Source organism: Macrobrachium nipponense, chromosome 40 (assembly GCF_015104395.2).
Source record: "Macrobrachium nipponense isolate FS-2020 chromosome 40, ASM1510439v2, whole genome shotgun sequence".
Taxonomy (NCBI): Eukaryota; Metazoa; Arthropoda; class Malacostraca; order Decapoda; family Palaemonidae; genus Macrobrachium; species Macrobrachium nipponense.
This window is the reverse complement of record NC_061101.1, coordinates 37121275-37139428: the sequence shown is the minus strand read 5'-3', so window position 1 is coordinate 37139428 and position 18154 is coordinate 37121275. Positions and strand designations below refer to the sequence as shown.

General features: G+C 38.7%; 1 protein-coding gene across 2 annotated transcripts in view; it reads right to left on the bottom strand.

Annotated features, from left to right (window-relative positions):
- Positions 1-18154, bottom strand: part of LOC135212089 (transcription initiation factor TFIID subunit 3-like) — a 124897-nt gene that overhangs the window by 60915 nt on the left and 45828 nt on the right. For both annotated transcript variants that reach the window (XM_064245465.1, XM_064245466.1), the window contains exons 4-5: positions 10268-12002; positions 1885-2165 (exon numbers count right to left, since the gene is read on the bottom strand). In XM_064245465.1, coding sequence (XP_064101535.1) covers positions 1885-2165; positions 10268-12002 — 2016 coding nt within the window. The remainder of the gene's footprint in view (positions 1-1884; positions 2166-10267; positions 12003-18154) is intronic.

Below are 18154 nucleotides of genomic sequence, written 5' to 3'. Positions count from 1 at the left end.
GTTGCACTTTTCTAATGTTTTTGAACATCCTGGTGGTACAGCCTTTATATGGTAGAATTTCATGAAATGCTTACTATGCATTTATTAAGGAAAGGATAAAATATTTCCATGCATTATAACTACTTAATTTCTGATTATGATATTTCAAAAATCCTTGTAAAATTTTGTGTAGCCAAATATCAATAGAACAACCTTTTATAACTAGATAGTCTACAACTTTACATGAAATTAACTATCCCAAGTATGCAGAAATGTAGCTATCTTTCAGAAACACGGATCTAAAAGCTGCAAATTGTGACAGATAACAAAGCAAAGAGAATGATGACAAGCTTAACAAAAACTTCTAGTAGTGATACCTAAAAGATAATTAAATCAAGTGATCAACGATAACAGTAACCGACTGATAAACTTAAAGGCAGCATGACCAACACATGGTTTAAGAGAGGAAAGCACTAGGAAACATTTATCAAATTATACTCCAAAAAAATTTAGAACTTTAAGTGGATGATAATCTCAGTGCTGGAGGAGGGGAAGGAACGTGACACATCAAGGACAACTGAAAAATATACAAATAACTGGATGCCTTCAATCATCAGCGTATTTCAAATATTCTTCTCTAAAGATACCCTCCACTATGCAGTGTCAACTAAACTGCCAGGTATGCAACAGATACCTCACCATCTAGTTTGCCCATTTCTAATTCTCAATTGAAGACTATACAGGCAGCCCTTGGCTATCAGCAGACTTGGTTATTGCGATCCAGTTTTACTGTGCTTGTAAAGCACCAAAAATTGCCACGAAAATGCACCGATTTCCTGTTAGTGCCATAAATCGCCAATTTTCGGTTATCAGCAATTTTTGCTTATCATCAGGCCGTCGGAACAGAACCCCCACCGATATCCAGGGACTGCCTGTATTTCTAAGTTCCAATTCATCTTGCCATTAAAGTAAAACAGATACTAATTTCAATATTTTCAAACAAAGTTAATATGTAGTGGAATCTTCTCAACTACCATAGCTGTACAAGGTCATAACTATGCATTTTCCTAATTAATTATATTTTCCTAATTTAATTATAACTTTACTGTATCAAAGTTTTATGAAATGTATAAAGCTTCTGATGATGTAACCACAAATTAAAGTAAAACACCAACAAAGGTTTCATAAAAATAAAGCCCAAATACAAAATTACAACAGAAAATACTGTACAACCAAATATTTTTCTTATAAATTAAGTGAGTGTATATTGTAACATACCCAATACCAAACCTCTATAGGTATAAATCCACTTAATCCTTACCTACTGATCAAAGATACACAAACTCCCAGAAATGCAAACTAAATAGTACATGTGGCCAAATTAAGGTGTAAATACCTAATTACACAGTAAATTCAATAAACCAATTTTCAGCAATTAATTGAATCACAGTCAAATCCTCTCCAGAAAATAAAATGTATTATCTGACCCTGAATCAAACAACCACCCAGAACATCACAAACTAAAGCTTACTTGTGGAGTACCTGCTATGGCTAAGTAACTATTACTTCAACAGCAAAAAACCATACCTCAAAAAGAAACAACCACAACAATGGAAGGTCTTCACTTATGCTTGGAAGCTCAAACCACCTTGGTAACAAGCAAAAAGTTGGATTCTACAAAACCAAGAATACAAAGCTAAACAAGTGCTTTTAAGACACGACCAAGTACTGTACTCTGGCATAAACTTTATTCTCCTTATAAGAAAAAATACAGATCGTATGTAGAAATATGACAAGACTGGCCAATTATCCACAGAGAAGTAGAAAGAAATTATATCTCTTACATAACCTATCAGCCTGATATAGAGCTTCCATGACAAGGGGAAAAATAGAATAAATACTTACAGTTTGGGAGTTCCTTCAGTTGGTAGCGGCAAGGAAGGTCTAGGAGGTGGAGAGGGAACAGATGACAGAGGCACCTTAGCTGCTGAGTGAGAAGCGTTGGTGCTGTCTTCCTTTTCCTTCTTTCCCTTCTTTTTCTCTTTCTTGTCAACTTTTTCCTTCTTCTTCTTATCTGGCTCTTTTTCTTTATCTTTGTCTTTCTTGTCTTTTTTCTTTTTGACTTTCTCCTTTTCTTTCACTTTTTCTTTTTCCTTTTCTTTCTTCTCCTTTTTGTGCTCCTTTTTCTGAAATATATTATACCAATAACAAATAATGAACAATAAAATCAAAATAAATTCAACAAACTGGAATCTTTTACAGCTAAACTGTCCCTAATCTAAAAGTCTGGTAGACCTTGTAATTCAAATAGATTACAAATAGAACATCAGAGGTGTCACTAAACAAAGTTTGAAAAATCATTCAACTATGCAAGGATTGGCAATATAGTAATATTACCACAACCTAAAGCGATTTGAGTTGCACGAATTCACAATAGGGGCAAACCTTTCATTGGAACCTAACTAATTATCACACGCGAGATTTTCACACACAAACAAACATTTGAGAATCCTCGAGGAACCCTGCGAAAGTGTTTGTTCAATTTTTTATTGTAATTTATAGGCTTTCCACCTTTAATGTGTAAATCAAATAAAACTAAAAAATATAAAAATAATAATTCTCTCTCTCTCTCTCTCTCTCTCTCTCTCTCTCTCTCTCTCTCACTGAGAAGTGAGAATTTTTATGGTACATGTACATATGTTTATTGATATTTTCAAATATTAATAAGATTAAAATAATAATAAATAATAAGAATAAATAATAAAATAATAATAATAGATAATAATAATAATAAACTAATAATAAAATAATAATAGTACTATAATGTAATTGCAAAATTTGTATGTGATAGTATTTTAAAGAAACAAAATATCCTTTCCATCTTTAACTCGCTGGAAGCCAGAGCTGTCAACTAAGTAATTAATGTGACAAGTGGGAGAGTGTGTTGCCATTAGCAGGTCAGTGGTTTCGTTCTGTAATTTACTTGCTCTCTCTCTATAATAATTCATAAATAATTTCATAATTCTTTCTATAATAATTCAAAAATAATTTCATAATTCTTTCTATAATAATTCATAAATAATTCCATAATATGTCATTCTCTCTATAAGAATTCATAATAATTTCATAATAAGATCTTAAATAATTTCACTCTTGTAAATACAGGCGGTCCCCGGCTTACACGGTTCCGGCTTACGACGTTCCGAGGTTACGACGCTTTTTCTTAAATATTCAATGGAAAATCCGTCCTGGGTTACGACGCTTGTTCCGAGGTTACGACGCTGACGCTTCCGACGCTCTGAGTTAACGACGCTTTTAAAAAACGCATGCTATGATAAAAATCCTTTATAGTTTAGCACAGTATATAATAAAAATATGTTTTTGGTTACATTACAACAAAAATTTTGAGGTTATGATGATTTTCGACACTTTTTTTTTTCGTATTTTTTAATTTTTTTTAGTGACGCCGCATATGCGGAACTAGTTTGCGGGCGAATGGAATACAACTAGCTTGGGATGCGCAGTTTAAAAACAGTCCAAAAGCGCAAATAATGAAAAAATCATTGCTTGTTTCCAGTACATAATTAAAAAAAAACTAAGTTTCTGGTTAGATTACAATGCAAATTCCAAGGTTACGACGTTTTGTATGCTTTTAACGATACCTCATATGCAGAACTAGTTTTTGAGCGGAGGTGCATAAATTAATTAACGCTATTAAACTGTATGGTAAATTGACCGAACAACGACCTCGGACGGTCGAGGACGCTAAGCGTAACAATACGAAAGGACGCCACTTCAATCGCGTCTCTGCCTGAAGTTCAGTCGGTTGTGTGCTAAGACGTTGCTGAAATTCCTTGCCATTTTCGCAAATTTACAATGGCTCCTAAACGCCAAAGTACTTCCTCCGATGATAGTTCATCCAAGAAGAGGAAGGTCATCACGATGGAGGTAAAATATGACGTGGTGAAGCGTTCGGAGAAGGAGAAGAAACTAACACCGAAATAGGCCGTTCTTTAGGCTTGAGCAGGACCACGGTGGTAACCATTGTGAAGGACAAGGAACGTATCCTGAAGCACGTTAAGGATGCTGCGCCGATGAAGTCAACGGTGATAAACGAGAAGAACGTAGCCAGAGCATTGTTGAAATGGAGAAATTGCTCATGATCTGGCTGGAGGACCAGAAACCAGCGACGTCCATTCCGGTGAGCTTAAGTGTGATCCAGGAGAAGGCTAGAGCGCTGCATGAGGCAGTAGTGAAAAGTTTGGCGAAGGTAGTGCTGGTGGTGAATTTTCCGCGAGTCACAAGAGTTTAATAAAGAATTATACCTTCAAGAACCATCCTTTGGCATTGAAATACCACACTACACATCATGCAATACTTGCATGTCACACAGGTAAGGTCTCTCTAACTTTTTCTTAGTTTAAGGCATATTTCCAAGTGTCGTTCCGGCTTACGACGATTTTCGGCTTACGACGCGCTCAAGAACGGAACCCTTGTCGTAACCCGGGGACTGCCTGTAATGACAAGCTCTCTCTCTCCTCTCTCTCTCTCTCTCTCTCTTCTCCTCTCTCTCTCTCGCTCCTCTCTCTCTCTCTCTCTCTCTCTCTCTCAATAAATTTGTTTCTTAACGTAATTGTTTTCCTAAATAATTCTTTTGGTAATAAACATGCATCAGTTGATTCACAACGTAAACAAAAGACAAAAATAGATTTACTACTGTATTTTGCTGTTATACATTGATATTACTGTATTGTAATCATTACAGTAAATATTTTTTTCATTACAGTAAATAGTTTTTTTTTATCATAAATGTATTCATTCACAAAATAGAGTTTTGTGCAGCAGCAATATGATGAAAATAAAGAGGAATTGTAAGCGAATATACTTTTGTTTGCAGATCTGATGAAGGGGAATGAAAACAGGAAAGAAGTTATAAAAGATTTACGTCATTATAGACATAAAACCTAAACACACAAACAAAGAAGGAATAAAACAAGCGAGGGAGCCGTTTCAAGAACAATTTCCTTCTACTACTACTACTAATAATATAGAAGGCCATGCAGCTGGGATACTTTTAAGTTGCACTAATTGCAACGTGTATCAGGCTAGGCTGGATCAATAATTCAATAGTGAGTACCCATATGTTAGTTTAAAGTATATTAGGTGTTTGAATTAGTATTAAAATAGGCAGTTAGCCTATAAGAATTTTCGTAGATAGGACATATTTGGTGCTTTAACTACTGAAACAGGCAGTTAGGGTACTACAGCCTAGGGTATTTTTGAGGGTTGTGATAACACATATTTGCTTAACACGGGTTGTTGTGGTCCCCATCCCCCGCGGTTACCAAGGCCCCACTGTATTCCTAGGATCAATGTGCTGACAAATCAGCACAAAGATCTCTGCTGAATGAAAATTGAGGGAATTCATATCCCAAAGAAAAACCCTTGAGTTTCCCCAGGGTGCAAAACCCGATTTCCTCCCCGTGTAGGGAGATTTGGCTGGACCCAATGAAACTTTACTTGACTACTTAAGTGTACGACAAGACAAGACAAGGATCGATCTCAAGATGTTAACCCTTGTAGCCGAATTCCGAAAAAGAGACAAACTCATCAGAATTCTGTTTGTCTGCCTTGCATCTCTCAGAACAACCGAGGGGATCAAAAGAGCAAGAAAGGAGAAAGGGCATTCCTACCTCTCCTGCCAGAAGAACCAGCAGGAGGGGCAGATTGCAGGCAATCATCAACTTGTGATGACTATAGCATGGGGAAGGAGGGTGCTTATGCCAAGGCAAAGCACCAACCTGAGGAGAGCAGAAAATTCTCACGGACAGAGAAGAGCACTCGATTCATCTGAACTGAGTGAGCTGAGCAGGTCACTTAACGTGACTATGAGCAGTACTCGTCTGCTAAGATCTATCACTTTCCTCCCATTTTCACTATAGTTCAAAAGATCTAAACTGAGAGATTGTTTTTGTTCTTGGGTGAGAACCCTGTTGCCTCATCTACCAGTATCCAGTTTTGAATACCTTACTTTATAACACATGAATTAATAAATGGGTAGTTTAAGGTTTTAAACATGTTTTGCTGAACATAATGGTTCACATACTATTATTATTATTATAGTTTTATTTGGAAATAAAATGAAAAATCACATCTATAAATGTGACAACTGTTTTGGAAGACACTGCCACTTTTCTTAGTACCTTTGACAGGTGATATGCAGGTGGGACAAGCATATTAAACCCTGAAGTTTAAAGAATTTATCTCTTGTGCTACCCTTTAGATAAGCCCTACTGCCTGGTCTAGCTGAGAACCTACAAGCCAAAAAGAATGACTTTGTTTTTGGTTATCAGAACAATAGATAGTAGTGAAATTATGAGTTATAATAAATCTTATTTACAATATTTTTTTGTATCTGTATACTATCATATATTTTTCAGAAGAATATATCATAAGAAGTAATGAATGGTAATGCCCAATTTTTGTTACTTTCAATAAAAAAAAAATGTTAAAAACAAAACAGAATAAATACAGCCTTACGAGTAATAACCAAATAGAATAGAGAACAATGAAATTGTACTAAAGGGAGAATATTGCAGAATACTGTGTAGTTTTCAAGATAAAATATACTATGAGAAAGAAAATGAAATTTAAGTAAATCATAACCAAATGAATGAAAATGAGGGGAAAACCTGAAATAAAGAACAATGAAATGCATAATATTACAAACTTGTTTAGGAAATATATAGCATGGCAGATGAAAAATTCAAATATATAAAAAAACAAATAGACTTTACTGATAAGATTATAAGAAAATGTCGGAAGAAATAATGAATGGTAATGAACAATTTTTATTACTATTAATGAAAAAGATAAAATAAAATGCTATGGAATGTTTGCAAAATTTAAAGGTATAAGTCATAACAATTATAACAGAATAAACTGTCTAAAAAAATAACCAAATAGAAAGGGGATAGAGCTTATGGATTAGGATTTATAAGGTCAGTTTAATAAAGTACTGTCCCAAATATTGCCTCACTGGGAGATGGCTGAAGACTTAAGAAGGGAACGACTTAAAGGTTAAGAGAGAAGTGGTAACAGTGTTTTTCTCAAGGAGGTAAACAATCTATTGGTTTAGATCTGTTGAACTATAGTTTCCTTCAAGCCGAAGGCCCTTGAGAAGAAAGTTTAAAGAGGGATTTTGTGTCTGCTATCCTACATGCTCGGACCCTAAGGTCCAAGACACAAGGATGGAACCTGACCTAGCAATTAAAAAAAAAGCGTTGGCAGGCAGTGTTGAAACACCGAAGTGTCTCGGCACTTCTCTCACTATGTTCCTAAACCAGACTGAAGAGCGAACTCCCTCATACTGGTTGAGAAATGCCCAAGATTCTGTAATATCCTGGGCAGTCAATATAACAACAGCCAAACGCTCACAATTCTAAAAAATCCAAGTGCTCAGGGAGCTCTAAAAGTTCCAAGGAATTCGTGCACTCAGCAAGACTCCCGAATCTCATAAAAAACGATCATCGAGAGCAATCTTCTATTGACTTCGGAGCATTCATGGTTCCAAGGAATGTGAGTGCTCACAGAACACCAGAAATTCTAAGGAATTCAAGCACTTGGCCAGACTCCCAAATCTCATCAGCACAATCATCGGGAGTGGTCTTCTCTCGCTTCGAGAGTGCTTGGCGAGCGCCAGAAATTCTAATGAATTTAAGCGCAAAGCGAGACTCCCGAATATTGTATGAACAATAATAGGGAGTGATCTCTCTCTCACATTCCAAGTGCTCATGATTCCAAAGAATCTGAGCACTCGGTGAGCACTCAAATTTTAAGGAATTCAGCCCTTGGCGAGACTCTCAAATTTTGTGAGAACAATCATTGGGAGTAGTCCTCTCTCTATTTCTGAAGAACCAGTCTTAGATGCAAACTTCCAAGAACAGGATTGAGAGCGCTATTTCAATAGATCATGAACTCGAGGCTCCCAAAAGCGTGACTCCATAGGAGAATACGAATTGGATCCTACTAGAACCGAGAGAACCACTGCCTCCTCGGAGAGTGGCACTCCTTTATAAGTCTTGAAAAACTTTCAAAAGGACTCTCCTCCCTGCTTCTCCAGGTGTTAAAATCCTCAGAATTGAGACACCAGGTGGGAACCTGCCAAGCACTCAGTGAGTGCTAGGGTAGTGCTGGCAGGAGGAGGCAAAACATGTGGATGTCTCACCCTGTGCCTGAACTGAGATGGTGAAAGGTCTCATCAGCAGCTCTAGATGCTCATGATTCGTTAGAAACACAAGCAATCGGAGCAACTCGCGAACGAGCATCTGACACAGCACCTGTCTAGAGGCGGAATCCCTAGACTGGTGACGGGAATGCAAACCGAACCTTGCACTCCCACAACTCCCAAAACACAAAAGCCAGGGGCATGTGAATCGAATCCCAAGCCTGAAGGTTGGGAAGAGTAGACAAGAGATCCCACTGGCTCCTCAGGAGGAGGCAGCCCCTTAGAAATCTTGCAGGAGGACTTCTTGGGGGGAAAGAAGCTGCCTTCCTCTTCTTTGGCCGAAAGGGGCCTATCTGGTTTTCGGGGACCTCCTCGAGCTTCAGAAAAAGAAAGGAAGGGCAGTAGAGGATGACATTTCTTCCACAGGGCTTCTTCTACAGGATAGTGATTAGGAAACAACAATAGCAGTGGCAGGACTCACTGGGCAGTTGGGGCCAGAGGCACAGTAGATACTGACCAGTGGCTGGTCATCAGGGCAACAGTAGCAATCTAACAGGAGGCACATAAGGGCAACTACACATAAAGAGGCAGCACCACAGTATACCAGAGTGTCACAGGTACACTCCTGAAGGTTAGGATAACCAACACAGTGAGCTGTCCAACCATCTACTACTGTGCCCTACAAATACTCACTGTCAACCTGAAGAAAAAAGATAAAATAATTAATAAAAAAAGAGACTCCTCTCACTCTGAAGGGCACTGCCCTCTAAAGCAAGAGACCCCAGAGAATAAGTCACCAATTGCTAACACCCTCTTCCTTCCTCCCGGCCTGGCACCAGAGCGGAGAAGGTGTACATGATATCTCTCCTTAAGGAGAAAAAGCCATAAGGAAAGAATACTGGGAGAGAAAACTGAGGGCGAATGCACAGAAGTTTCCTCCTGCCAAACTTCCGACCACGCAAATGGAAGAGGAATATCACAAAATAATAATAAAATATACTGTCACACCCTCATAATGAAAAGGCTCCCTTAGTTGCCAACCCCAAGACACACTGGGAGAAGGTGGCCTCCATGGCTATCACAAATTGTGGTTGGTTTGTATATTAATAATTATCAAACAGTATATTTAATATATAAAAACAATAAAAGAAAAGATCCCACAGGGAAAAGTGAGTTTAAAGACAGTCAGGCAAGAGCCCAAGAAAACACGTCTGCATTGCATGACGACTGAAAGCAAAGTGGAATGTTTACATCCAGGCAGGAGGGTCTCCCTGCATACCAGATGATAGTTACTGCCTAGCCACCTTGTTCAAGAGTTTTAACAGCTGTGTTCCAGCTTCGTCGTACACAATTCCTATTGTAAAGGACAGAGGGCTTGTCTATTGAGTAGGAATAAACATAATTTTAAATTTCTGACTTTGAGCAGTAACCATATATAACAAAGTGAGAACATACAATCTAGGAATTCATAATCTGACACAGTGTGGGAGCATAAGATATCCACAGATGAAATAGTGTCGATTTCATACTCTTCAAAACACCCTATATGGGAATACCATCTACTATCTGCCTTGTACAGTATATGTACCATAGGCAGTGCTGCAGGTTTCTAGCAGTGTTACTTTTTGCCTTGTACTTCTCATATATTCCCTTGGTTCTCTGTTCATTTTTCACTTTGCCTTGATGGGTAATGTTTCTAAATTACATACCAAGACAAAAGTAAAAATGAACAGAGACCCAAGAGAACAGATCAGGAGTAAAAGGCAGAGGACAATGCTGCTAGAAAAATACTTGGTAAGCAATCAATACTCACAAAATATTAAGTGAATTTAGATATAAAACTCTAAAAGAATCTAGCCAAATAAAATGGAACTTAGTTTTCTTACTACTTCTCTGGACTTAAACAAAAATCTCAATACAACACTTAAATCAGTCTATAAAGCATTTTGTCAAAATTTGTCCTACAATGGATATAAAGACTGCATATTTATATAAATGTCTGGGTACTTGTACACATTTTATACATGGACAAACCCATACAACATGCTAATGCTTCCTTACCTTTTCTTTTTCAGGTTTTTCTGGTTTTATCTTCACCATGGGTGGTGGTGAGTGATGTGCAGGGGTTCTTGGACGTGGGGGTGTCTCCATCAGCTGAACAGGAGAAGGTGAACGAAGTGGGGAAGAATGGCTTTGAGGTGGCAACGGGCTTGAATCACGATCATGTCTTGGAGTAAGGGGCCTTTCTGGGACTTCCGGATCATAAAAAGGTAAATGCTCATCTTCCATGGGGCGCTTTGGTGGTCGGGAAATGAAAGAAGTAATTCGAAGATCTGGTAGTGCTGGTGGTGGCAACCCAGGCCGCTGAGGTGGCCCAGCAAAGGGAATGAAGGGAAATCTTGAGAATGGAGGAATGAATGAGGGTACATTTGGAAAAGGTAGAGTAAACGGAGTGGCGGAGGGTCCAGGAATTTCATCTAAAGGAAGCACTTCTGGGGTTTTTGGACGTTCTGGGGTTTCAGTCTCCATGCTTGAGATATCCCTTTGAACAGGACTAAAGCCACACTTTGGAGATTTTGAGCGGTCTTTTCTTGGCTTTTTATCCTTAGCTTTTTCTTTATTTTTACGTTTCTCTGTAGGAAGTCGAACTGGGAGGTTGGGAATTTCTGGTGTACGAGGAGCAGATGGTGTTCCAGGAGGTGAAAGGTCATCTGGATATGATGAAAACTCTCTTGGTGACCTTGCTAGATTTTCTAAAGGAGGTTCTAATCTCCGAACAGGATTATCAAGAATGCTGAAATCTTCTGGTGGTCTTCTATGTCCCATTCTTGAAGGAGTTTCATCAATCATTAGATCTGGAGAACTATCACGGGACTGAAGATTTTCTCTGTCCCCTTGTCTTTCCATGTCCTTTGGGTCACCTTTTGTCTTATTTATCTTCTTAAAAATACTTAGTTTTGACTTACCCTCAGCCTTGTCTTGCCCTGGAATATCTGGTGGCTTACTTGGTGCTGGTATAGATGTCACTGTTACTGCTGATGATGCAGCCAAAGCCCTTATAAGTTCCCTCTCTCTTTCTCGTTCCTTCTCCTTCTTACTTTCCTTTTCCTTCTTTGACTCTTTTTCCTTCTTAGGCTCTTTTTCCTTTTTTCCTTCCTTTTCTTTCTTCCCTTCTTTGCTCTTCTTTGTAGCAGGGTCCTTTTCTTTCTTTTCTTTAGTTTTCTTTCCAGGTTCCTTTTCTTTCTTTGCTGGCTTGGTATCATTTTCCTTTCCAGGATCCTTGGGTTTAGGAGTGGCAGCCTTGTTTGCCTCTGTCTTGGGGGATTTTGCTGGTTTTGGGGCCTTAGGCTTTGGAGTTGGCATCTTCAGTTTTGGGGGAGCAAGAGGAGTGCCTGGAGTGCCCTGTGGCAAAAGAGGTGGAGGGTTGCTCCCAGGTCCTGTTGGTTTGGGTAGCTTAGGAATTTTGGGCATCTTAGGAATTTTTATATCCTTCATAACTTTATTATTTGGTTTATTATTGGCCTTTTCCTTGGGTGGTTTTGGCTTATTAGGAGTAGGTTTTGGTGGTCCAACCTGGTTATTCTTCATTCGAATGAGCTTTTCCACTGCAATCTTTTTCCTTCCCGCTGCCCCCTCACCAGTAGCAGGCGAAGAACTGCGTGGAGCTGCCATTGGGATGTTAGGGACACGTGCTTCAGGCAATTTACCCTCTCTTGCGGAGGATATAAATCCAGAGGTTGTCATCATCACACTTTCTATCTCCCTGATGGGTTGCCCTTCATCATCTAATGAGTATCTAAAAAAAAATCAGTGAAAAGATACTCATTAATTTCAGCTTGAAAGAAAAAAATGATTTTTACAAAATTCCTGCCTTGTACAGCTACCTGTCACAGAACATCTTGCTGATACATATTTTTACAATGTAATGCTATTTTCTTATACGGTACTATAAGTACTCATTTATTGGTATTCATATTTATTACATCTTATTTTCCTTTTGCATAAAACCCTTAATGTTGGTAGTTAACTTCTAAATATATTTATGACATACGATTTTTTGCACCATACACATTGTTCCTTCTCATTATCTTCCTAAACAAACTGCTTTCCAAATTTCTGTCTATTAGAGGAATAAGCTTTTTAATAATTAATTTCAGCAGTGTTGTCAATTTTATTCTTTATCATTTAAAATGCTCTCCCCATACCCTCTGTAACAGCATCACTCCATCATATCAATGGTGCTGAAATAAAGGGAACTAGTACTTATTCTGTAATGATGTCCTACACCTGGCTGTCTGTTGAAGCATACCGTACATGTGAACAAGATTACCAGCTACTCTAGAAGCAAGGACTGTTGCCAGCATATGGCTTGCTTAATTTACAAGAACTCAAGCTATAAATTTAATGACATGTATACTTTTGGCTCCATATGAAATTCTTACTAAATGAATATAGAACACATATGGCACTAGAATATAGAGAAAAGAAATAAAAACAACATATTCACTCCAACTATACATCCCAAAAAAACACCTCTCTCTCCTTCCCTATATTCAATCCTAAAATGTGGTTTCAGTAGCATCACAAATACCCTCATCAACAAACCAAGAAGTGAATTCCAATATCACATACAGTGGACCCCCCGTATTCGCATTCTCCAGTTTCGCGGATTTCTCTCGGGAACGTTTCCCCGCATTATTCGCGGAAAATTCGTGCATTCGCTGTATTTTTCTATGAGAAATATTCACAAATTCCTGTTTTTTTTTTATCAATTTCATCATAAAATGCACTTTTTGTGATAATACTATTAAACCAAGTATGAAAATTTTTAGTGGTTTTTGTTGAGTTTTAACTAACAAATAGGCTGTTTTTAGCGTTTTTATAGAGGTTCCAAACATTCGCGGATTCTAACTATTCACGGGGTGTGTGTGTGTGTGTGATGTGTGTGTGTGTGTGTGTGTGTGTGTGTGTCGTGTGTGTGTGTGTGTTTGTCGTTGTCTAGGTACGCATCCCCACCCCCCCAACGAGTATGGGGGGACCACTGTATATGATGAGATTTATATGGAAAAACTTCATCTCAAGTTAATAAAACTGCATAGCAATAAAAATACCCTAGGTTGAAACCTCCTACAAAGAAAATGTAAATAGTAATTCTAAAAATGACATTTTTATGATAAAATAAATTCTTATATAACACTTATCCAGTAATTACTTAGCTAACAATTTCTTGCCTCAGCAGCTTGAAGATTAAAAAATTTGAGTGTAACGCTTCACAGATTTAGTGCAGGAGACAGGTCCCACCCACCAACGGGAATACCAAGAACTATCAGCAGACTACTTCATTCTATTTATGCCATATGTCCATTAGCAGGGAGGAGGGAGGGCTCTGCTCGTAATTACTGGGTAAGTATTATGTAAAATCTTATCATAAAAATGTCATTTCTAGATAAGTTACTTACCCAGTAATTACTACTTAGCTGATTCCACACTGAAGGAGGTGGGACACATGGACATATTCTACTCCAAAATATTAAGTGATACAATGAGCTGAAATAGAAAGTATCTGACATTGAGTACAATGCTTATAGTTCTTTACTAGGTAAGAGACCCTGCAGCAGCAAACTGCCTCTGGTTGTTGCTCAACTTAACCTGTAGCAGCATGGCGGAAAGCCAGGAGCACCTCTACTTAAGTGGGAGCTTTGTCGCAATGGAGTACTCTGATGGCTAACAAAACTTATAAGGTGACCTTGCCCTGGGCACAGTACTGCAAAGAAAACAACCTGAAACACTGTCACCTACACTGAAATATTTAACACTACAACCCATCCACTGAGAGTGGTGGGTACTCCTGGCTCCTAAAACTCTATATACCTCATAGAAGGTGAAGAGATGGAGGACATCCTATGCTCCTCCTTGCCATAACATGCCAGCCCCTATCCCGTGATATTGCAGAATTTTAAAACGCTGCCAAGCTGGCGACAGTCTGGAGTTGGCACCTGGCAAGACATGAGAGCTCGTGGATCGGTACAAATATTCCTGGTGCCAGACTGTAGCTGGCGCCAGGCAAGCTGGGCTTCAGGCAAAGTAAGTTCCTTTTGGGACAAGTGGGTTGCGTACTCGCCTGTCAATCTGGTAGCCCAAATTTGCTCCCCGCTGTTGTCCATGCAGAACCAGAAGAATTTCTGGGGATTAAAAATACATTTTTTTATGTAATGTGGTTAGGATCCCACAATAAGCTGCAGGTCTTGTTGCTAAGTAACCAATTGGTTCTTAGCCACGTCATATACAGACAGCCCTCGGTTAACACCGGTATCAGTTAATGGCTATCCGGTTTTATGGCGCTTGTCTAGTGATGCTGTTAACTGGATTTTCAGCATTGATCTCTGGTTAGCAGCGCCGATGTCCGGTTAGCAGCGCCAGCTTCTAGTCAACAGCAGCACCTATCTCTGGTTAATGGCATTGATATTCAGTTAGCGGCACCTTTAAGCAGGTTTTTAGTGCTGTTATTGCTGATTTTCGGTTAGCAGCATCGACTGGCAATGGAACCCCCACTGTTAACCGAGGGCTGCCTGTACTTAACTTCCAGCAAACTGGGCACCCATTGAGCTGCTGGAGTTTGCCAACACTGTAAGCTCCAAACTCTGTTCCAGAATGTAGATGGTGCCAAGCAAGCTGAGCATCAGGGAAGCCCAAAACTAGTATGGGTGCTCAAAACTAGTATGGGTGCTGGGAGCTCTATAGCTGGGGCCAGACTTGTAGCTGGCGCTGGGCGAGTTGGGCATCAGGTGAGCGAAGCATCAAGCGAGCTAGCAGCTCGAGATTCTGGAAGCTCTATAGTAGTAACAGACTGCAGTTGATGCCAGTCTGAAGATGGTGCCAGGTGAGCAATGTTAATTTGTGAAGAGGTACAATTATTGCTGGTGCCAGACTGTAGCTGGCACCAGGCAAGCTGGGTGCCAGTTGAGCTGCTGGGAGTTTGCTAACACCATAAGTGTTAAAGTTGGCACAAGGTGAACTTGAAGCTCTGGGTGCCAGGATGGCTAGTAACTTGAAGTTCTGGAAGCTCTACAGCTGGCGCCATCAAAGAAAGTGGTTCAATTTTAACTTCTTATGATAGCGAGACGCAAGCGCCGATTATACTTTCAGTAGGTGGATGTGGAATAACAGTAAAGGGTATATTTGCCTGAAATCTACAGAAGCAGAGGCTGCTCTGTTCTTAGCTTTCACTAAAAGAGAGTAAAGGTGTTTTCCTGATTCCGAGCCTATTGGAGATAAAATCTCTTTAGGATAGGATGAAGGACAAAGCAATCTCGGTCAGATGGCAAGGAGGTTCTTAACCGACCAACAAAGGATAAGAAGGTCCCCTTGGCTATCAAGTCCTGCCCAGTTAATAACTAAAAACCACTCCAATTAAACAGTGAGCTCACTCCTTCCCCTGAGTTGGTGAGTGCTCCCGGGTGCTTGGAGAATGCATAGCTGCCAGGCTGCAACTAGTGTCAGGGGAGCTAGATGCCAGGCAAGCTAGGAATTCAGAGCCAGATGGAGTTTCTGTAAGCCAAGAGTGTCCATTAAGCTACCAGGGAAAAAGAATGGACTCAGGCCTTGGAAAACGATGAAACCACAACTCTAGCTCCTAGTTGGGTAAGGAAAAGGTCTTCAAAAATCGATGAGATGATGAAAGGTCCTTGTCTCTGTGCTTAACCAGAGATAAGCAAGAATCAGAATCAATACCTTTTCAAGGAAAGCAATAGATCGTAGATCTTCTTGATGTGGTCTGCAGTAGGTTCAATGTTGTCAAAAAAAAAAAAAAAAAAAAAAAAAAAAAAAAAAAAAAAAAAAAAAAAAAAAAAAAAAAAAAAAAGAAGAAGTCTAGTCCAAGACACCACCTTTTGGAAGACAGTTACCAAGTCTGATAGACGGTGAAAGAAGGTGACTTCTGAATCTTGTAAAAGTCTCTGCAAAACATCTTGAAGACTTTCCGAAAGACAATCTTCCGGACAGTCGGGCACCTGTCTGGGCGAGATCAGATGACCCTTGGTGGTATCTCAGAAGACATGACCTGGAGGACAGATCTTGGAAAGTCCACTAACAACTGCAGCAGGTTCAGGAGCAATTACATGTGCCTGCAAAACCTAGGAGAGTAACTGGAAATTGAGCCTGAGACTGTTTAGCACCATCTCGGTCCTGTAGAAGGGGAAAAGGCGATGAAGGCCCAGAAGGACCGTCTATAGCATGAGGTCTGTTGCCCATTCTTGATGAGGCCAACAGGTCCAAGGTTGGCTTGCTTAATACAATAATCAGATACCCCAACAACCTAGGGGATCAAAAGGTCATGATGGGAAGGACATGCTTCTGTTGGCTACTAGACTGACTAGAAGATTTGATCTACCAATTGAGGAAAACTCTACTGTTTGATGTAGAGGGAACGCTGGATCCAGTTTCCCTGTTAGGGAGAGGGTTAGGCCTGAGGTCCTATCTAAATGGACTACCCTAGTCTAGATGTGAGGTAGGTTAAGCAGTACAAGAGCCTTAAGAGAAAGGCTTTTAGCTCTCCAAGTACAGTAATACCTTGAGATACTAGTTTAATTCGTTCTGTAACCAAGCTCGTAATTCAATCTACTCATATGTCAAACAAATTTCTCCCATTTAAAATAACTGAAATAGATATAATCCATTCCAGGCATGTGAAACTTCCCCAAACCACTCTTTAAAAAAAAAAAAAAAAAAAAAAAAAAAAAGTTGTCGTTTTTAATTAACCTTTGAATGCTGAGCCGGTATTTCCGAAAGTGTCTCCCATATGCCGGCGGCGTTCGCAAGCGAGTGACAAAGCGAATTTTTTTTTTTTTTTTCAAAAATCACAGCATGCTTAGTTTTCAAGATTGAGAGTTCATTTTTGGCTCCTTTTTTTGTTGTTGCCTGAAGTTTAGTATACAACCATCAGAAATGAAAAACAATATCATTATCATATATAAATATTGGAATATATGACAGCACAAAAAAAATTCATATATAATTGTATACAAATCACGCTGTGAGCAAAACGGTTAAAGCTAATGAGTTAATTTTTGTTGTTGTATTGTACACTAAATTGCGATTATTTTGGTATATAACAAATTATAAAATGATCAAAGCAACACAGAGAAAATATTATCACAATATGATGCATGAATTCGTAATGCGCGGATGTAAAAAAAAAAGTTGTTTTCAAAAATTCACCATAAATTGAAATATTGTGCTAGAGACTTCCCGTTTGTTGCAAAAGGAAGGTAATTGATTGAATATTACTAAAATGTAAGTGTTGTAGCTTACAATTGCAGTTTTCGACCATTTCGGTCGAGTTAAATTTGACCAAAGGTTGAAATTTTTTCTATTTATCGTTATTTATATGAAAATATTTCAGATTTGATAAAAGCTACAACCATGAGTTATTTTTTGTTGTATTCTACATGAAATTACACACATTTTCATATATAAAACTTTATATAACGGCTAACATAAAACGGTGCAAACATTACGAAAATCCGACGAAAGAATTTCTGATTTTTTCAGCAGTTACCACGCGGACGTAAGGAAAATTTTTTTTTCAAAAATTCACCATAAATCAAAATATTGTGCTAGAGACTTCCAATTAGTTGCAAAATGAAGGTAAATGATTGAATATTACTAGAATGTAAGAGTTTTAGCTTACAATTGCGTTTTTCAACCATTTTGGTCGAGTCAAAATTGACCAAAGGTTGAAATTTTGGCACATCGTTATTTATATGAAAATATTTCAAAACTGATAAAAGCTACAACCATGGGTTGTTTTTAGTTGTATTCTACGTAAAATTGCGCACATTTTCATATATAAAACTTTATGTAACGGTTAATATAAAACGGTGCAAACATTACGACAATCCGACGAATGGATTTCTGACTTTTTCGTAAGTAAAAGTTTTTTTTCAAAAA